General features: G+C 37.0%; 1 protein-coding gene across 1 annotated transcript in view; it reads right to left on the reverse strand.

Annotated features, from left to right (window-relative positions):
• Nucleotides 1-3563: 3563 nt before the first annotated feature.
• The window catches only part of CD109 (CD109 molecule), a 152841-nt gene continuing 133360 nt past the window's right edge, over nt 3564-23044 (reverse strand). Inside the window, 11 exon segments of the mRNA XM_017871333.1 lie at nt 3564-3858; nt 3860-3989; nt 6489-6591; nt 8519-8666; nt 12056-12198; nt 14919-14984; nt 16027-16182; nt 17130-17320; nt 19050-19215; nt 20221-20449; nt 22267-22348. Of these exon segments, the coding sequence (XP_017726822.1) occupies nt 3816-3858; nt 3860-3989; nt 6489-6591; nt 8519-8666; nt 12056-12198; nt 14919-14984; nt 16027-16182; nt 17130-17320; nt 19050-19215; nt 20221-20449; nt 22267-22348 (1457 nt within the window). The 3' untranslated portion in view covers nt 3564-3815.

The following is a 23044-nucleotide window of genomic DNA, read 5'->3' on the forward strand; positions in this document are numbered from 1 at the left end:
CCACCACCACACCTGGCTAATTTTTTGTATTTTTAGTAGAGAAGGGGTTTCACCGTGTTAGCCAGGATGGTCTCAACATAGATTCAATTTTTTAATGTCTTGATTCAGCCAGACATGTCAAATGAAATAATTGAACTATGTCAAAATAAAAATAGTTAGTACTATATCGACAGACTATTTATAACTATATTTAGCATAAATAGAAATTAAAGCTAAATACGTCTTTTTCTTAAAAAAAAAAAAATTATACCTAGGCTCAAAACAACAGGAGCAGGGAGAGTTATGCTATCTATAATTCTGAAAATTCCCACGTGCAGGATACAGTATTGCACATGTAAGTAACAACTCCTAGGTAACAGAAATATACCTGGATTCTATATAAGCAAAATGCTCCTCAGATTATAATATATAATCCAAAATATTAAACCAAAGATACTATTATTAGAATGTTTTAAAAAACAAAGTACAATAGAACACAATAAAAGGAAGCATTTCATTGACCAGGCATATTTTAATGGGCTTGAATTTCTTTTTTAAAACTCTAACTAAAGGTAGTAAGATGGGGAAACCAAATATAAAAGTGTTATTCTGTCCTAGAATTGTTTGGCTACTAGGTTTTCCCAACATTCAGTCTCTGGAAGCATTGGCCAATCAGAAAGGGAGGTGAGATATGCTGCTGTCTTACTAAGGTTCAGAGTGAGTGGAAAAGAAGGGGAACTTTAGTTCATACCAGTAAATGACATTGACAGTATTCTAAATGGAAGAGCTTCAGCATACGCAATCTTAATGGTGAAATGATTTAATATTATTACTCATAGCATATGAAGAAAATAATTTATACTATTAATTATTACTACTACATATTCTCCTTTTCTCCTTATGCCTGTGGTATTTTAATCACTTTTAGTCCAAGCCCACTGCTTGTAGCAGAGCAAGTTCTCTAAGGGAAGTATGAAGGAAGAAGTAGCCAGGACACCTGCACAGCCCCATGCCCCAGGAGGCAGTGCTTGCTAACCCTTTCTCTTCCTTCTCATTGTTGCCCTCTTCACTTTTAATAAACTTACAATAAAAAGAGATGAGTTACAAGGTGACTTTTTTGTTTTTTGTTTTTTGAGACGGAGTCTCGCTCTGTCCCTCAAGCGGGAGTGCAGTGGCGCAATCTCGGCTCACTGCAACCTCCGTCTCTCAGGTTCAAGTGACTCTCCTGCCTCAGCCTCCTGAGTAGGTGGGACTACAGGTGTATGCCACCACGCCCGGCTAAATTTTGTATTTTTAGTATGGACAGGGTTTCACCATATTGGCCAGGCTGGTCTCAAACTCCTGACCTTGTGATCCACCTGCCTCAGCCTCCCAGAGTGCTGGGATTACAGGTGTAAGCCACCGTGCCTGGCCTAGGAGGTGACTTTTAACTTGAAAACTTGGAGTTCTTCACAGTAAAAGTATTCAAATGCTAGTTTTTAAACAAGGAAATATGCTCTGAAAAAGATACGACCTGTCTTCCAATGGCCTTTCCATTCTAGTGTTTCCTAATATATTACACTAAAAGTTAACTATAAATTATGTACTTTAAAATATAAAGTATTGATTGTCAGTATAAGGTTCCCAGGCCAGGGAAGAGGAAGGAAAAGTCTTTTGCCAAGACCCTCCCCCAATTTCTTTATAAGATGATTTCACCTTTAAAGAATTCCCAGAGTATAAAGGGCAAAAACACGTTTACGAGGAGGTCCCAACATAACAAGTGCCTGTTTTAGAACAGATTGTGTCAGAAGTGTAAGAGATCTAGAAACTTTTTCCCACTTTAAAAAAAAAAAAAGGCAAGAAAAGTAGGTATTTGATACTTAACGGCCCTCTTCATAGACCACTATCTGGGAATCTATTTTCTACGTATAGGTTTGCCAGCTTTAAAATACTGATTGTCAGTTATTCCTACCCTGGTATCCAAAATATTCCAAAATATCTCATAAGCAATATATGCACATCTATTCACTATAACTTCTGAAAATTCACTAAAGAAGAAGAGCATTTTAAAAATTAATTTAAAAGATACATTTGCATACCTTATTTTTGATTGGATTTTATTTTTAAAGTAGCTAAAAACAAAGCAAATTCTTTGGGAGCCATGGCGCAATTACTTTTTCCATGTCACTTGAGAGAAATGCATAAGAGCTAAAGAAGGAAAGAACGTAAACGAGTGTCTAGGCTGAGTACTAAGATACATTCAATTGTTGACACATATCTAAATTATTTCAGTATATGTTAGAAGGCAAAGAAGAAAGGGAGAAGGAAAGAAAAAGAAGAGAGAATGAGGAAAAGAAAAAAGGGGGATTCATCTTTAAAATTGTCCATCCAATTGGGCTTGGGCCGCCGGTGGCTCAGGTGTATTCCAGCCTATTGGGAGGCCGAGACGGGCCAAGATCACGAGGTCAGGAGATCGAGACAATCCTGGCTAACACAGTAACAACCCGTGCTCTACTAAAAAATAGCAAAAACCAGCCGGAGGCGAGGTGGCCGTGCCTGTAGTCCCAGCTAACTCGGGAGGCTGAGGGCAGGAGAATGGGTAATACGCGGGAGGCAGAGCTTGTAGTTGAGGCTGAGATCCGGCACTGGGCACTCCAAGCCTGGGCAACGAGCGAGACTTCGTCTCAAAAAATAAAATAAATAAAATGTCAAAGTCGGCATCCAGATAATATTATATTTACCCTTCAGAACAGGGCACTAAAGATTGAGTGTGCAGTGATTCGGGATCTTAAAAGTTCACAGCAAGCATGCAGATGTCACTGACAACTGGCAGCTGATGCTCACACTCCTGAGCCTAGAAGCAGTTGACACAGGATCCCTGGCCAATGCCAGGGATGTTTAGGTCAGCAATCATGTCAAGATGCTTCTGGATTCTCCACAGAACCGCAGCTTCTTTCGTCCAAACTGGCAGGGAGGTTTGTCTGCAGTGACTTATCTAGTATTTTGGCTGTAGCTCCTGGCTAGCAGTGTTCTTCCTGTCCAGGATCTTCTAATGCGAAGTCCCTACGAGGCACATATTTCTGTGCTCTCTGACCGCCTGAAATAGAGCTGGTGTGGGGGCTGAGGATGTGGAAGGAGAGCAGCACACGCCAGCAACCCAGGGCAGTTTTTCAGTATGCTCTACAACCTCCTGAGATAGTGTGCAAAGCACAGGGAACATGTACTGCCCCTCCATTTCTCTACAGAAAGAAAAGAGAGGGAGGGAACGGCTGGGGTGTAGTGATCAGATTATCAAGAGAAAAAGACCGTGAGCAGCTAAAAAAAAAAAATTCAGCCACATAGATTCTAAAAAGAAAGAATTTCCAGTTAAGAAGGTATCTACTGAACACTGGGCATGGGGTGGGTTGGGTGGGGTCAGCAGTAGGTTAGGTTTGGAGGTGGGAAGGGAACAGATGAAGGCTCCTCTGCTGGCTGTTTTCTCCCATTCTGGGGACATGCCGTCTTTAAGCACACATGGATGTGTAATAATGCTTAGAATTAGGTCATTTCTTTTCAGCAAAAGAGGAGAATCCTATTCTAAATAACATCTTTATTCTGGAGAAAACAACACCTCAAAAAAAATTCTAGAAGATTGTTTGTGAGAGAAAATATGGACCACAACTGCATTCATTTTGATCTTCCACACAAAGATCAGGTGAAGAAATCTATGCAGCTATACATACTAGGACCTGTTGTACACCACCCCCCTAACCCCATAGAAAGAAAAAAAACTGTTTTCAAAATAGAAGCAGTATTCCACTATGAAAACATGTGACTACTGGAAATGTTAGTGTTACACCAAGTCCTTTAAAAATAAATCACAGCCAAAGTTCCAAAAAGTACAGAAGCGTGAAACAAAATAAAAATGACTGAAGGGTGATGATGGGAGCCTACAGCTCCATCCTCACAAGGACGGCAGCCCTGGACGTCGCTGCAAAGGTCACAGGAGGACAGCTTCGCTTCAGAGTTGTAACTTCTCACCGCCTGTCTCCCTGTTCAAAGAAGCAGACATCAGTTCACACGGCTCCCTTGTTTAGAAACCTTGACTTTGCCAAAACATAAGAGCATTTCGATATACTTTTCTGAGTTTTCCATTCTTCACCTAATTTTATTTTTCTTTACAAGAAACAACTGAAATGTCCAAGAATGATCCAAAGTACTAACCAAATCCAAAAGAGAAACAATGCATTCAGTCCAATCTGTCTACCACCAGCAGTTGGCCAGCATTAAAAGACAGCAAATAGACTGCAGCTGCACACTGCAATCACAAGCACCACTTTCATCTCTTACTGCATCAGGGAGAATTTTCAGTTGAGGACTGTTTAACCTCCTCAAGAGTTTATTTTAGGATGACATTCTTTATGCACTCAAATCAAATTCTAATCATTAGAACTACTGAAAAGAGGCATTTACCCTGGGCTCTAGTAAAAAAATACATAAATATGAAGGGAAGACTGCCTATGCAATACCTTGTTTTAAAACACTGAGCATATAGTATCTAAAAGCTAACATGAAAAAACTACATAAAGTACCTATAACACCACAGTAAACTCACTGTAAAACATAAATGAGTTTTATAATGTTTTAAAAACATATTCTATTGTCAAATTTATTCATGATTTTTCAGAGACTGTTGTCCATATTGCAAATGTGTTTTGGGATTATCTAAAATGGGTTGGAAGGTTTAGCTTATTCTGATCTTTCCCATATTTTCATTTTAAAATGGCCTCCTCATAAGTAAGTTGTTTTCCATAAAAATTTGCATAGACTGAATTATTTTTGTTTCTCAAATGTTTAAAATGTTCCCCATGTACCCAAGAAATATAAGTTGGGGAATTTTGCAACTAAGTTAAGTAATAAAGTTGGATAACTAGTTACTGTCACTGGGTCTCCACAGTGTATTCCATCCCTCCACTAGGAACAAAGTGCCACATCACTGTTTCCCAAATGTCCCACAAGAACCTGGGTGAATCCTCTTCCTCAGTGCCAACAGGAGGCAAAAGACAAGAGGAAGTGGCTTGTTGACTAAGAGGAGAGAACTGGTGCTGCATCTTAGTCTTGAATACTCTATGAAGCACTAACAACAATGGGAACAAGTTCATCTCATTTAAAGTGTAATTATTTACAACGACCTAACACACAAAAATGCTCATGCTTCTCATGCATTGTGATGATTCTGAGCCACCACAAGTGCTTATTCAAAATAAGGCATATTACAATTAGAAACATTAGGTCAGAGATCACATACAAAAGTCACTCTGACTGAACATGGATTCATCCTATTAAACTTGGGCCATCTCCAAACCAGCTCTCTATTTTACATCCTAAATTTCCATCATTTTATAAAATGAGTTGCCAGAAAATCAAAGAAATTCAAGTTATTTTCCAAACAGGCTATATTTTCTTGATGCACTTTTAAAATATGTTATCAAGTGTAGGTTTCAGCAAAACACCAGACTCCCTCGATAAAGAAACAGTTAACTCCAGCCAATGCTACTGCATTGCAGATGCTGTTCATGTTCTCTCCTGAAGAAGTCCCATTTTATTTATTATTTGTTATTTATTTATTTACTATTCAAGGGTACATGTACAAGTTTGTTACAAGGGTATATTATGTGATGCTGAGGTTTGGGCTTCTGTTGACCTTGTCACCCAAATAATGAACATAGTACCCAACAGAGAGTGTTTCAGCCCTTGTTCCCCTCTCTCCCTCCCCACTTTTGAAGTCCCCAGTGTCTACTGTTCCCATTTTTATGTGCATGTGTTACCCAGTGTTCAGCTCCCACTTATAAGTGAGAACATGGGGTATTTGGTTTTCTGTTTCTGCATTAATTCACTTAGAATAATGGCCTTCCACTGCATCCATGTTGCTGCAAAAGATATAATTTAGTTCTTTTTTACAGCTGTATAGTATTCCATGGTGTACATGTACCACATTTTCTTTATCTAATCCACAGTTTATGGGCACCTAGGGTCAATGCCCTCTTTGCTATTATGAATTAGTGCTGCAATAAACATATCAGTGCAGGTGTCTTTTTGGTAGAACAATGTATTGTCCTTTGGGTATATACCCAGTAATGAGATTGTGGGGTCAAATGGTAGCTCTACTTTTAGAAGAACTCCCATTTTAAAGCTGGAACCAGATGGAATGGGTGCTTGGAATAGAAGCAATACCTTGCAAATGAAACATAACTGGACTCTCTATGTCAATTTTTCTTTGTAAAGTTTATAATTGTGAGTTAAAAACCTAAAACATGAAAAAATATATCGTGTTTAAATTTCATATGCTAAAACCTATCATGTGACCCTTGTAAATTATCAATAGTCTTCACTGAAATGAAACGCTCACTTGCTGCCTCCCCATCGCCTATACTTCCTCCTACCAAATCCTGCCCTCGCCACAGAACCAATCCAACAGGTGGTCACTTCCAATAAGTGAATGAATGCCTGGCTTAATTTCTAAAGTATTAAGAACTCCAGAGCATACTTACTTGGCTCATAGTAATCCACTATGGACACTGAAGCATCTTGGGTATTTGAAACTTTAAAGTTTCTCACAGCAGGAATATCAACACAAAACTGGGTTTCATTTACCTTGAGAAATGCAAAACAGTCTTAAGGGGTTGGCACACTGTGTGTTCATCATTAAGTAAAGACATTTCTTTTTCTTACCATTTTAGGAAATAGAGACTAACACTTAGGGAGGATTTCCACATGTCAGATACTGCAGTAAGTACTTCCTATGAACTATCTTATTTAACTTGTAAAACAATGCTTACAAAAAGGTATTGTTCTTAGTTCCATTTTGCTGAATGGGATACTGAGAATTAGAGTGGTTAAGTAAGCAGCAAGCCTGAGGGTGCATGCACTTAGATCACCTGTCTCAGATGGTGTACCCCACCCCCAGTTACTACTAATGGCTCACAGCAGCCTCCTTCTCCTGGGAATTGCCCTTAGTTCATGCAAGCCATGTCACCCAGTAGGTGAGGTAACTAAGATGGGGCTGTACTCCACAGCCAATTACTGAGATGGGGTACACAAGGCCAGTCTATCTGTCTCCAAGGGGAATAGATTTGGCCAATTTGGCAAACAACACTCGTTAAAGAATCAGAAATTAGTAAATTCCTTCAAACATTCCTTTATTTGCCAATAGTAGTAAATGAAAAGTCAAACTGACCACTCAAAGAGTACTGGACACTCAAATTAAAATAACCATTAACAAGAGCATCAAAGATAGAAGACAAACTCCAAAACCAATTACACTACTAAATTAAAACCTTAAATTTGTTTTTTAAGTTCCAAATCAGGCCCACGGCTTTCGAGCAGTGATTAATGTAAGATAATTCCTAAAGAGTAAAAGAATCTAGAGACTGTTATTTAACATTATATTGAGACTGAATTAGTTTTAACAGGGCTTTAACCAAAGAGGTTTTGAAGTGCTAAAACAAATGAGAACATTCAAGAACTATCTTTTTAAAAGTACATATTTAGCAATATATTTCTGATTCATACTTAGAAAAACTGAAATAAGAAACATCAAACCCACCCATGTAATATGAAATCCTTAGAATACTATGAACTCAATATCAATTCAACCTATGAAGCTCATATAAATGCTATAAGAAAAGAATAAACTTACGTACCACCAGTTTTGAGACATACCAAGCAGAGTCTGGAATTCTTCACTTACCTTCACCTACACATTGTATCCACCTTATTCTCGAATCAGTAGTAGTCATTCAGCGATGGAAAGAGTACATGAAGGTTATGTAATAATTCTATGTCAAGATTAAATCTCTGAGAATAATCCTCCATGATTTAGCACCTAATTTTTCAAGGTAAGAACATTAACCCCTTCAAGGTTTGTTAAAAGCTTCATGGAAGAATTTTAAAATGTGTAATGAAGGCATTCGTCTTCCAGCCAGGCATGGCGGCTCACATCTGTAATCCCAACACTTTGAGAGGCCAAGACCAGAAGATGACTTGAAGCCAGGAGTTCAAAACCAGCCTGGGCAACAAAGTCAGACCCCGTCTCTATAAAAAAAATTCTCAGGAAATTATCTAGGCAAGGTGGCATGCACCTGTGGTCCCAGCTACTCAGGAGCCTGAAGTGGGAGGATCACTTGAGCTCAGGAGTTGGAGGTTGCAGTGAGCTATGATTGCACAACTGCACTCCAGCCTAGGCAATTCCCTGAGGCAAAAAGGCTCTCAAATTCAGATCTGGGCTGAATTGTTTTAATAATAATATGGAAATTTCTATGTATTTCACATCTGGCATGAAATAAAGATTTAGTTATGAAGACCTACATCAGGCTTGTCATTAACACCAACTCTCTAAACTGATTTTATAGTTATGTCTTTCTAATGGAGATAAATATATAGTTGCCATGTTAAACTCATTCAGGGACACAAAAACTTGAAATAACAATGACTTAAAGAAAACATACTTAAAGTAAGGTAGACATCCGAACACAAAACACAGTAGCTTTGTCAACAGGTTACCTTATGTTTTACTACTTACAGAATCTAAATAGAGGTTGAGTTTTCCATGATCATATTCCACTTTCTTCACTGTCTCGCTCAGAGGAATTGTGTCTGAAGGCACCATAAAGCCACTTAGTAGGTTAACTTCCATAAGAGCCATGCCACTCCTAGCTGGGCCCAAAAACCTAAATCAAAGAGGGGAGGATGAATGAAAACTCCCCAGGAAAAACCCACAGCTGTTATCAAATTATCTTCATACAAAAATCAAACCCACCAAATGTTATTCCAAATACTGTTTGAGTTCAAATAAAATTCACTATAGAGAATTTTAAAACAGGTTATCGTTTTCTTACATGTGTGGCAATCTTATAACTTTCAACCATATAAGGAATAATGATACAACAATGTGTTCATCTGACAGATGGTGTGCAATGCCTGCAGTGTAACAGGCTTGTGCTTATAAACTGTGACAGTACAACATACATCCTTTCAACAGACAACTCTATTTTCTAGCGGTGATTCCAAACCAAATTGCACTTTTTCTTTTGTCAAAAGTTGACAGCACCAAACTTCCAAAAAAGCCAGGCCCTGAGAAGGAGGCATCACTTGACCACTTAGTGATAGTCCCATCCAAGTTCTTAGCAACCTTTTATTCGTCTGGTTTTAGAAACATCAGACCAGTAGGGAGAGGCCTTCCCTTTGTTCTCCCATATACTTGAAGAACATTTTGTGTTTTCTTTGGCCACCATGAGGGAATTACAAGCCTTGGAAAGTTTTATTACACTGCATCCTTCTCTCACCTTGTTGCACATGATGTGAGCATCAGAGGATCTGGGCACCAACAACATTTTATCTCCTTAAAAATAAATATTTTTCTAAAATGAATTGATGGCAAGAGCTTTTCATTTGGAGCAGAAGGAGCCCAGCTAAGTGAGTATGGAAAGATGTTTTCCTCCAATTTAAAAGGATCATAGCATTAAGTTAGTACCTGTTGTCCTTTTAAATGGCAAAAGCAAGAAGGGCTGTTAGAAAATCTTGCTTTTAGAGCAGAAAACCCATGCCTGCCAAACATGACTGATTGAAAAGCCATAGAGTACAACTGCTGACTTCAGCCGGTTCTGCAGTCCCATGCAACTGAAACCATCTGCTGGCAATGCACTGAGCCAAAGTAGATGTTATTAAGAACTAATAAATGGATTGAAACTAGAAGTGTTTGCATATGAGAAAAAATATAGATGAGAAAAAAACAGTCAATATGCTTAAACATTTAAAAGCACAATGCAGATTATAGTTTTGGTACATATTAAAAGTACCTTGGTTGATCTGATCTCTTTACCAGCCTGGGGCAGAATTTGTTAAACTATCATGCCACACAGAAAGCCTGGTATGAGGTAAGGTCTTGGACCCTGTTGATAGGATAAAGTGTCTGAAATATCAGGTAATCTTTTTTTCTTTTTTTTTAATACTTTAAGTTCTAGGGTACATGTGCACAATGTGCAGGTTTGTTACATATGTATACTTGTGCCATGTTGGTGTGCTGTACCCATCAACTCGTCAGCACCCATCAACTCGTCATTTACATCCTCTTTTTTATAATGTGCTGGTGAAAAAATACACTTAAACATTATTTGTCTTTCATAACAGATTTTTCTCAGAAAACTAGTAGCAGCATTTAAATCCTTTTTATGAAACCCCTACCCTCACATGAAAACATTTCCCTTCTTCAGGCTCTACCTACCACCCAAACTCTGTTGTCCATCTGATTCCTGATGCTTAAGATTGGAAATCCTGCATTCTTACATGAACCCCTATAAATGCTGAGGTCTCTTCATAGTCTGAATCCTGGCTCCACCTCATTTTCCTCATGTTTCTTCACTTGATGTCTCTTAAGAGGTAAAAGTCTCCCTCTCATAACTCCATGAGGGTCTTCTTCTTTGCCCTTTTCAAAATTGGAATTTAAGACTTGCTTAGGGGATTGTTTCCATTAATTTCTGTATCCATCTCAAACAGCAAGTTCCACAAGGGCAGACCTTGTGTCTTTTTTGGCTTACAATTATATTCCCACACCTGACACACAGACACCATGCCTGGCACATAGTAGAGGCTCAACCAATACTTGCTAAGGGAATAAATAAATGAATGAGAAAAAGCAGGAATAGGCAGGGCACAGTGGCTCATGCCTGTAAGCCCAGCACTTTGGGAGGCCAATGCAGGAAGATTGCTTGAGGCCAGGAATTTGAGAAAAGCAGGGATAATAATAACACATACTTTACAGAGTTACTGTAAGAATTAAATGATATGCACGTAAAAGTGTTTGGTGCAGTGCCTGGCATATAAGATTGTAATTACTGTAGGTTGTTATTGTTTATAATAATAATAATAACTTGAAGTTGTTATTCTATAACAGAGACCAATTGGAAGACTAGTAAAAAATAATTGGAGTCCCACTTTCTTCTCAGCTGAAAAGGATGCCACTGCAGAGATTCTGATATCCCCTTACTGCTGGCCCAAAATGCCCAAGAAGGTGAAGAATGGGACATATGTGGGACATTTTACCCCAAAATCATGAACAAGAAGGTCCAAAGATAAAGACAGACAGTAGCGGTAATGGCGGAGACTGAGTCCAGGCAATGGCTGTGACGGCTGGCCACCTGGATGAACACCCAGAGATGACCTTGAAGAACATCTGCCAGCTCAGGACCACACCAGGGACTTCTAGTTCAACAATAAGCTCAGTGAAACCAGGACACTATGGGATATTTTAGAAGAGCAAACAGCAGCTCCTCAATGCCAGTGCATCTTTAAGTCCCAGCTCAAGACCAAATAAGGCAGATGTAACAGAATAGATTCACGAAAGAAAAAAATGTGAAGCCTCTATTCAAAAACTTTCACAAGGAGTGTGCTCAAATTCCTGTGTGCAGTGGAATGACCAAAACTCTGCAGCTTCCCAGTCTTACTGTGAAGTCGGTAGGGTTGAGGTAGAACCCTTTTTCTTCATTACTTAACAAGATTCTCAGATGCTTTGGATATAGAACAATTTAAGAGTCAACTTGAAAAGTACTCCCAGAAGCTTCAGTTGTTAAGTGTCTAATTATCTAGTATGAGAAACTCCTAAACTGGAATATTTTCAATGTATCTAAATAAAAACTATCCTCTTGATTGAATTTGCATGTTATCATAAAGTTTTGGGTTAAATGCCTAACAGTTAAAGTTCAGTATGAACCTGAAATAATTATTTCAACAGAAAAATAACTCGTAACAAGAAATAACCACTCTAAGTATTAAATATGATTTCCTAAATTAGACCTGAGTTTTATTAATTTATATACACACTGTTCTATTCAAATTTGTTATACATTCAGGGAAAACCTGTAAATAATTTTTGTATGCATCTAATAAATGCTTGAATATAATTAGTAGTATTTCTAGTTTGTAATCTGAAGTGTAGTACATAATTGAATTCTTTGTTCAATATAACTTCTTATATTGACATAGTTAGACAACTATACATAATTAAACCTTCAAGTCTATTTTCTAAAGGAAAAAAAGAAGAGAGACCTAAGCAGACACTTACCTTGTACACACATTCAAATCCACATGATTGAGATCATCTTTATTTTCTTTTACAGCAACATCTAAATCAAAGGCTTCTTGATTTTGGATAGATCTTCGTCTTCTAGAAGACCCAGAATCCTTCACATTATATACAACATTGAGCTGTAAAAAATAAACTAGCATAAATAACAAATTGGACATAAACTTCTATCATTATGCCTTCTAAATACTGTATTAGGTAATGATTCTCTTTGGATGGACCCAGTAAGATTTTTAATCTTCAAACTAGAAAAAAAAATAATTTTACTTGCTAACAAAGTATCACTATTAACAAGTAGTATTACAATTTATAAAATTATTTTTAAATGGAGAATTTTGTTAGGTAATATTCCAAAACAAGTACAATAACACACCATGGGTGATATTTGAGGATAATGTTTTGTCAAAGAGGGTAAACATTCCCTTGAGGAAAAAACCATCTTGAGAGCATTCACTAATTTCTAAGGAAATTAGTTGCCCAAAAGGAGTCATTTCTCTCTAACTAGAACTTCAGAAACTCTCAGTATGATAAATCAAAACTAAAACATTGAAGAGCCTTAGCTGAACATTGCTGAGGATTCTTTTTGTTCATACAACATTTGTCAAAGATGATAAAATAAATGACAGCTTTCAAGTCAACTGGGTCTTTCTTGGCATCTACTCTGTACCCACCACTGATGTTAAAGGTGCTGTAGACATAATGGGAGAGCCTGAGGACCTGCGTCTTTCTCAAAGGGATCCTAAATCAGAAGCTTAGGAATGTACTCAAAACTTGCTAGTCCAGTCTCATCCCCGGATGGATTGGAATCTACTTAAATGTTTTACCTCATCCCCTTTTTTATAACAAGGTTCGTAAAGCTTACTGTTGCTTTGTAAGGTTGTGTTTTCTTTTAACTTATACCTAACACACATACACATATGCACATGTGCATACACACACACACACCTCAGAACTAACATCTAATATCCCTCATGGATATGCACACTTAAAAAAATCCTCTAAGCCTTCATTTTTCAAATCTAAAAGTTGCAGTCTTCTTATTCTGCCACAATCCAAACTCATATAATCCTTCATCCACTTGATCCTTCTGGTTATCTTACTTTGGACACTTGTCAACTCTTCCTTAAAGTATAACAATTAAATTATAGAGTATTCCTGAAGCAATTGAAGAATAGTCTCATAAAATTGGAGAGATGCTCTCTGTTATTTCCATCATTCCCTTTTCAGTGGCATGCAATTATCCCTTTAGAGACCAATGCTATCAGGAAACAAACAAGGACTACTCTATTTGTCTCTCAGGTCATAATTAATGCCCATCCATAACTAAGTATTAGGGTTTACATTTGGCAATAAAGCTCAACTGCTCACTCAGGGAACTTTAAAAGATCTTGCAGTTTATTTCCAACAGTTTAGTATTTTATTACCCAAAAGAGGGTAATATTTACTGCAAACTCATGAGTTTTCTTTGCCTTCCTTTTTCCAGAGCACGTATAAAAATATCAACTGTAAGAAATCTCAATACCCATTTCTGGGTGTCCAACTTCTTTGTAATTTTTTTTCCTCCCTCATGAGAAGTGCCTACTGGTCCCTTCCTTTTGTTTTCTGCATTTTGAGATCGACATGGGATTGATGAACATTCTGACCAGCAAGTACCACATTTACCCCTGTGTGCTTCAAGCCTCAAGTAAAACCTCACTTGGTTTCAGTAATTTCTCTACATTTGGTTTATCAAAAATGAATTCCAACCAACTTGGTGATTTAAGTACATATAGTTTTTCAATTTTTATCTAGAATACACAGCATATTTACTTTTGGATTTACTCTTGGATTGCAAGACAGTTTGAGAATGAGAATTTTCCCATGGTCTTTGTTAGTAAAGATCGAAAAAAATTGTTTACTTTCTCTTTCTGACCTTTTCACTAAATACCATTCCTTTTCACTGTGATCATTTTTCCTTTAGTTTTAAAAAATGTGTACTGTATTCTGAGTGTAATGCAAAATAATCTTAGAATTATTTGGAAGTTTCTAAATTATACCTGTTTAGCAAGGTATACCTGCCCTACTCAGCAAGTATATCTGCTCTCTCAACTAGAATGATAGTGCTGGTTTTGAAAAAAGTACTTTTCTCCATAATAGCCATTTTTTTCCTTTCTCAGTAAGTGTTTCAATGTTTTGTTTGGTTGTTTGGTTGTTTGTTTCTACCCAAGCATGCAACCATTTTTGGTCCTATCACATATCATCTTGAGGTTCTAATGAGATGATTTTAAAGTCCTCAATATTTTTATGTACTATTTAGTGTAATGATTATCTTATTCAGTATTTTTCATACTATTTCCATTTTTATTGTAGCTCCTGCTGTACCATAAAACTGTAGATTTCTTTAGATTTTCTTTCTGTACCAGAGGATTGAACATAATTATGCTCTAATTGTTATATTTACTATTATGAGATTTTATATTAAAGGGACACAATTCCTCCCCTCAAGTCAATAATTCTACCATGTTGACTTTCATATTCTCAGATGAACATTAAGAAATCGTAAGTAAAACATGTATTTGTTATCAGGAATCATATTGGAGGACATTAACCCTCACTTCAAAAAGCAAATAATCTCCAAGAACTATTTTTCAAATAGAAAATCAATCTATATAATTGCTCTCTATTCACTGGCTGCCAACATCTCTAATACTTTTTATTAAAGACAGTGATATATCTTGCTTAAGTCATAGATGTAAATTATTAAGAATTATATTCAAGTTACCTAAGATTTAGCAAAGCCCCGAACCAAATAATTATTATAAAAAGTCATATTTAACTTTAAAAAATAAGCATCATTACATACCTGACAAATAGCAAATCCAAAACCATTTGCGGAAATATTAACTGCAGTTGGCTGTACCACAGCAAGCTGAATCAAGGTGAAAAAAAGTGAATGAGGCTAATTTTCCATATCTAGATCCTTCCAAGTAGCACAACAGATCAGTCCTATCCCTCATTAGGAGCAGAAGCAATCACTGACAGCACTAAGAGCTTTATACTGTCTCACATATCAAAAGCTATGGGTCAAATAGGTAAGCAAGGTGATGGAAGGAAAAGTGCACACTCCCCAAGCTCCCTCACCTCTGTTCATGGGAGGGCACATTAGTGCTACTGACAAATCTGTCCTCTAGTGCTACTGACAAGAAACTAAAGTTATCTCCCTTCCCTGACCTCCCTTAATCAAGGCCTAATCCCCTGGCTTTCCCAGGAGCACAATAACACATTGTCTATGACTGTGCCTAACTTTATTCCTTCTTTTCCTTTATCATCACCACTCTTCCTCACTTTCGAGAACTGAAGTTATCACCTTCATCCATTGTACTCAACCTCCCACAAATTTATCAAGGGAATAAAGTTAAGAACTAGCATATTCTTTTATTCCAGTTAAAGTAAGATTTCTACTACTGGTTCTGTCAATTCTCCTAAGAAGACATGTGGAGCAGCTGAAAAGAACATGGTCTTTGGAATGATGAGTTCAAATCCTAGCTCTACTGTTACTAGTAACATGATCTTGAGCAAGTCACTTAACCACTCTCAGCCTCAGTTTTATCATATGTATGACAGGGATAAATGTACTTACTTCTTAGTTACTTTGAGAAGTAAATGCAATAGCATATGTAAAGTAATCTAGCACAGTGCCTATGAAGAACAGAAACTCAACAGGGTTCTATGTTCATTCCTTTCTCAATGTTACAGTGCCCGTGTTTTCTCCTGTTCCACCAATCTTTCCAAAGTTCCCCGCCCTTCCAGAGCTCAGTAAATTCAACCAAAGGAGGGCACCACTTCTCCCTATTCCTCTACAGAGCTCTGGAAACAAGTCTTTGTTGAAATCAACAGATTACAGATAAAGCAGTATTCCAGCATAAAGAATTGTCTACACTGATTTTTAAATAACTGCCCCTTGTGCACACCTCTGCTGTCTGAAGGAGTAAGCGGTTGTGTGTGTCAATCAGAAACTTTATAGGACTTGGTGAGCTAGGCCCCGTCACAGTCACTTGGATATTTGTCCTTTCTGTATTCATTAGGGATGCAAATTCAGACAGAGCCTTTAAAGCCACAATGGTATCCTGTTGAGGGGAAAAAAAAACATTTGTACATACAAGTATATGTCAAGGTGTTCAAAGAGTAAATTTAGTAGTGTTTTGTTGCTGGACATTCAACCACCTTTCTTCACAGTGGAATGCTCCCTGACTCATATTTGAATCTCCTTGGCCTAAAGCACAGGAGAGGCTCAGAAAATGTTTGCTGAAATGTTTTATAGTTTTTAGTGTACAGATCTTACTGATTTTTGTCAGATTAATCCCTAAATAGTTCACATTTTATGCTACTTTGATTTGAGTTTCCATTGTTCATATATACATACAATGGATTTCTGAATACTGATATTTTATACCACAGTGTTACTAAACTCACTTGTTAATCCTAGTAGCATTTTTGCACATAAATGAACATATTATCAATAAATTAAAAGTTTCAGTTTTCCTTTCCAAAAGAAGAAAAGAAAATAGAAAATATTTGCTATATGGAACTGAACATCTACTCTTATATCAGTTACCACAGATGAAAATGGCAAATGTAGATGGGGAACAAATTGATTTATTACATATAAATATCAGATATAAAATTCATAATAATGAAATGCAGGAGAAAAAAAATTAAAATCAGTGAATTTTAGCCTTTTGGCTTAAGTTCCCTAGAACTTGGAAACTGCAATCAAATTTTATGAAACTCAAGGAAAAAATGCAACAAATACTTTAATTATATATTTTTAAAATTAAATATATAAATTTATATATATTAAATACTATTACATTTAGTTTTAATTTATTATTAAATATATTGAAAATAATTTATCATATATACCAAATTTATAAAATTTTAATATAAATTTCTATATAAATTATATAATAAAATGTTATGTTTTAGATTTTATTAGATATATAAAATACATCTAACAAGAAAATATGTATTATATATACTATAGTTTAAAGGGAAAAAAACTATCATCTCTCACCTGAGTAGATGCAAAACCACCCAAGCTATTTCTTTGCCTGCTTAGCCACCTCATAATTGGGATTCCCTCAGAAGTCTGAAATTGCAGGAAGTGTGAGAGCAGTGCATAGGCTGCCACTTCAATATCCAGGGAGCGTGGCTGCCAGGAATCAGAAAGTTTGGACTCTGATGACACCCAGAATTGCATGCCTCCTACAAGAGAAAATAAAACATTCTGATCAATTATCCAGAAAAATTACATTTTATACAATTAAATATTCCTACTCTGGTCCAAGTTGTACTTAAGTAGCATAAAAATATATATATTTGTATACATGTATTTATTTATGCCAAACATGTATTTATTTATCACAAACACACACACACATACATATGTATACATGTGCCTATATGTCACTTTTTTAAACTACTATAAGTTAAGTATATCTTATCCAAAAAGCTTGGGGTCAGAAGTGTGTCCAATTTCTGTTATGTTTGAATTTTTGGAATATTTACAGAATACATACATTCCAAAATCTGAAATGCTCAAAAATCTGAAACTTTCTGAGCACTGATATAATACTCAAAGGAAATGCTCATTGGAGCATTTTGGATTTCAGATTTTGGATTAGGGATGCTCAACCTATATATTTATACATTTTCATCCCTTTCCCATTGCCTACATTTGAGGATGTTTTCATGAAAATAATTTTCCTAAGAGAAATTCCATACATTTGGCTCAAGGCTAAATAGCTACAAATAAAAGGAAAAAAATAATATATTCCAGAAGATAATATACATTACTTATCCGACCAGGCCATCCCCAAAATATTTTAGGACACATTGAAAAGAATCCTATTCTGGGAATCTGCCATTAACTAGCTCTACTATTCTGGGAAGACTCTCCCATTTTCATTATCTGAAGGTTGGTGTTATGAGTTTGAGGTTCAAGCCCCCAAGAAAAAAATTAGGAACCCCAGCCAACTCAACAACCTTCCTAGAGATAATTCTGCTCTAGCCCCCAGAGGACCATCCCACTTGGTGCCCTCTCTCAAATATTACTATTTAGATGATGACTACACGTAGGTGGAATATTACATAACTACCACTTAGCCAAGCAGACAAGAAGAAAAAATGTCAAAGACTGCTTTAGCCTCTACGCAATAATCTTCTAGTCCCCAACTTTGGAATAGGTATAACAAGGATTCAATCTAAGTTACTGTTAATACAATATTTTTTACAGTCTCAGAAGAAGCCTCTAAACACTTTCCACAATTATCCCTTCTTGAATTAACAGAAATTTGAATCACTGGACATTATCTTATTTCTGCCAACCCACTCCCATCTCTCTGTTTCTTACACATGCACACACACACATACACACACACACCTGGATCCCTGTCTACTTTATATATAAAATACACATAATCCACTTATTAGCAGCGTTTTTGGTATTCACATTTCTTTTAATTAGCATTTTAGTTCCTATTTTTGAGCATTTGCTATGCAGCAGCATTGCACATTAATCCTCACAGCCACTCTAAAATAGGTGTTACTCCCACTTTACAGTTGATAAAACCGAACCTCATAAAGGTAAGTTGCAGAACCAGAATTTGAATCTAAGTCTGTCCAGAACCCAAGGTCTTAGAAAACTACAAGGCTGCCAAACCTGAAATAGTATCAGACACTCAAAGGGTAAGTGACATAGGGCATGATATATCTAGAATAAAGAGACATCTGAGCCCTGAAATTCTGTAGAAAAAAAACCCTGGGGAGACCAGAAGTATTGTGGCCATGTCAGGCCCATCCTGATCTCATTGTGTGTTTTACTTTTCACCAAAAGATGCAGATGTGATCAATTTCAAACCTGGCTAAAAATTTTTCTCACGTAAGTTATATATTTCATAATGCATAACAACCTCAAGTGGGCCCAGCACATTACCTTCTTGTTCTGCTCTCCAAGTCAGCATATTCAAAGCTTCCTTCGCTTTAGGACTCCCCACTGATGACAATGCATAAGCTATAAGAGCTAGAGTATAATTGTCTGAAATTCCTCTGCTGAATTCAGACTCCAAAAAATGGATAGACTCTTGCACATCAATGTTAGGCTTGGAAGAAAAAAAGTATATTTTTTACTATCCAAAGTAACCCCTTACCACATATTGAAACAAAAAGTACTTTGAAACAAGCATTTAAAAAATAAGTTCCGTGTCTATGAAGCACCTGACCTTGTCCTAGGCAATGAAAATCAACCATGATCATTGACATTTAAAGATTTGCCATGCATTTTGAAAATAATACTTTTTTTCAGTTTTTATAACAGGCATCATTACCTAGAAGAAAAAAAGTAGAGCTTTTGCCAGTGTTTCTCCCACTCAGTATCATAAACTCAGACACGAACAGCAAACTGCTTGAGAAATACATTTCTTATATTTGATCTCTGTTATTGCAGCTCTAAGTTCAGGAAAAGTTTAGCTTCTACATGCCTAGTAGTAGAATAGGAAAATAGTGGGGGGCCTAATAAAGAGAATGGCTTTGGTGATCTCATAAAATGCAGTAGGCAATAAGCAGTAAAGGTATCAATCACCAGGACAGCTCTGGAGCAAACTTAAGCTCGTCAGCATACCTTTCCATGCATACTCATTCTCATCCAGGCATCCATGCCCATTCAACACACTTTTCAGGGTATGGGTGTTCTCAGCACTAAATTAACAGATATTGTAACTGTTCCATGATGTTTTAGAAATAAAAAATCCTTCACAATCTAAACTTGCTAGAACACATTGTCAAATTTTAAATAATTTTCTTTCCCCTCAGGAATTAACTTTTTCAATGATAAAACATGTATTGACTTACCTTACCAATAGCAAGTACAATACATACATTAAAAGCATTTTAGAATTATTTTAGTTATTCCGAAAGAGTGGGTTAATGTTTTTATTCTCAGACTTTGGAACATGGCCACAAATGCAAAGCAAAAGAGTACTCAAATTCAGATTTCACATGTGCTGTAAAATTGCAACTTGTTAAGTTTCCACACACATATTTGACCCATTAAGACCTACCTTCCTTGAATTTCCCATCTATCATGTATTAAATTAAAGATGAAATACCTGATACTTTCTATATCCCAGGAGAGAAGTTACAATATAGGCTGTAAGTGTTACTGGACTTTTATTGCCACCTTGAAGCTCGCTATGAATCACTCTTCCTGGCTCCCAAAATTCACCGTTGGATTTCTGACGTTCTTTAAGCCAAGTGTATGTTCTGTGTAACACATTCTGATCAATATCTATGTAAGGATCGGCTTCAAGGAAACATCTTAAAACAAAAGCTGACAACCTTTATGAAAAGGGAAAAAAAAATACATAAAATGCACTTTATAAGGTCCACCAAATAACACTGAGCAAGCAAAACAACACTTTTTCCCCATCAGAGGATTCACCGAAGGGGGAATCACTGAAGATAGAACAAAGGAAAGAAAAAAAGCAAAAAAGAAAGAGCAAAGGGACAAGGTAAGCAACTCTCTCTAGCAGGCAGACCTGGTTTCCACTTGAGCTTGGCCAAGAAATTCCATGTTGACTCAAAAATTTCAGATTTGAAAAGGAATTTAGAAATTATGTAATCCAGATCCATTATTTTGTAGACTGAGAATTTGACAGTCCAACAGAGTTAAATAAATTGTCCAAGGTTATTCATCTTTGGACCGTTCTAGATATTTACCAAAGAAGAGCTCCAACACACTTCACTCAACCCCAAAGCTGTGGATGAAGAATGTACACATAGTTCACAAGCAAACTGTAGTACTTCAAGTGGGGGAAATATTTTTCTCTCCTATAGAAGGGGAGTTAGCCAACTGCAGCCTGTGGGCCAAATCTGCCTGACCCAAATCTGGCCCTCAAGCTGAATACGGCTCAGGGCCTGTTTATGTGTGCACCACCCCAGCCCCCACCTGCCAAATTAAAAGGAGAAGGAAAAGAAAAAAACAAAGACAGGAAAGAAAGAGGGAGGAGAGGGAGGAAGAGGGAAGAGCATGCAACAGAGACTCTACGTGGCCCGAAATGCCTGAAATACTTACAATCTGACCCTTTACAGAAAAGTTGGCCAGTCCCTGCTACAAAACACTATACTGAGGTAAAAAGAACATCAAGCACTAAAACACTGAAAGCTTTCTATTTATGGTTCTATATCCTGACTCAGGCCAAGGCCAAGAGAAAATGTGAAGCAGATCTGTTTCATGTTATATAAAGTTTCGTGTGGTAAACATTACTAATATTCAATAATATCCAGTTCTCTTTTACTTTGGTTACACAGAGGAATTCACTTTCCTGCCCCAATGAGGTTAGGCATAGCCATGTGACCAGCTCTGAGAAGGACAAAATGAGTAGAAATGATACATTCAGGATGAAGTCTCTAATTGCCAGTGCTATAGATTCCAGCCTCCTCTTTCCGGGCTGTGGCAAACCTGGAGCCTCCTACTGGAGACGTGGACATGTTGGCAGCCGCAGAGCCCCCTGCTGACCACAATGGAAAGGCAGCATGAACAAGAAATCCCTTCACTGTTAATTGCTTAGATTGAGTAGGTTGGTTGTTGCCACAGCACTCCTAGTCTATCCTGATTGATACAGTGAGTTAATCTTTTTCTGAGTAAAATAGGACATTGAAGATAAGTACAAGAAGAAAGATTAATCATCCAAAATCAGCCACATAGAGATTCCAGTCTGGAGGAAACTGGCCGTTCATACTTAATTCCATCAGTGTTTGTTTTTCACACACACACATAAAATCTTAAAGAAACTACCTTGACTGCATTAACACAACACTTGTATTAGTCATGGAAGATTAAGAAAAAAGCTGTGCCACAATCACCCGGCATTTCTAACTGATTTTATCAGCTGCACCATCATCATAAAGTATTTTTATTTCTGTTTCTTACACACACACACACACACAAAGAGGATTTATAACTTATCTTTTCTAAATAAAACATTTGATTTGTTAATGTTTGAAAATAATACTTTAAAAGAAAATTTCTTTCTTTTTAAAGCAACCTCCCAGTCTACAATATATAGAGATATATCTGTCAATTTCATGGTTATTGTGACCTAGTGAAAGCCCATTCCATGACACAGATTTGTTCAGTTGGCAAAAACACTTACCAAGTGCTCCCAGAAGCGTCATAATTCCCAAAAGCACTGAAAGAACCGTCTTCCCTCTGATAGAGAAGTTCCCTCTGGTAACCTAAAGACATAAAAATGGACAGATCTTCAAAGTAATCATTAACTTGTAATGGATGAAAGTTTCTAATTATGACTTCATATCGAGGAAATATAGGCAGAGAGGGGGAAAGAAGAAATCAAACCAAGAACTAATATTGAGTAGCTTCTATTTTAAGTGCTGTTGGAAATTTAAAATCCAGGCCTTTTCAAGCAGAATGCATAAAATAAAAACTGTGATATCCCAGCCGGGTGTGGTGGCTCACACCTATAATCCTAGCACTTTGGGAGGCCGAGGCAGGTGGATTACCTAAAGTCAGGAGTTTGAGACCAGCCTGACCAACATGATGAAACCCCATCTCTATTAAAAATACAAAAAGTAGCCGGGCGGGCATGGTGGCACACACCTGTATCCCACGCTCCGGGCGCTGAGGGCAAGGAGAATCGCTGTGAACCAGAAGCAGGGGTTGAAGTGAGCCCCAGATCGCATCATGTGCAGCTCCAGCCCACCGGCAACGAGCAAACAACTCCATCTCAAAAAAAAAAAAAAAAAAAAAAAAAAAAACCTGTGCGTATCCCCAAATGTAAAGGTAAATTTAAAAGATCACCATGGGCAATAGATGATGACTTCCTAAGCCACTCACGCAAATTAAAGGCAGACTTTTATTTAACTCTCTAGTGTTCACCATAATTGTTTCAATGCTTAGTAATCTAGAATTGT

The sequence above is a fragment of the Rhinopithecus bieti genome, unplaced genomic scaffold (assembly GCF_001698545.2).
Source record: "Rhinopithecus bieti isolate Rb0 unplaced genomic scaffold, ASM169854v2 scaffold_4709, whole genome shotgun sequence".
In the NCBI taxonomy this organism is placed as follows: Eukaryota; Metazoa; Chordata; class Mammalia; order Primates; family Cercopithecidae; genus Rhinopithecus; species Rhinopithecus bieti.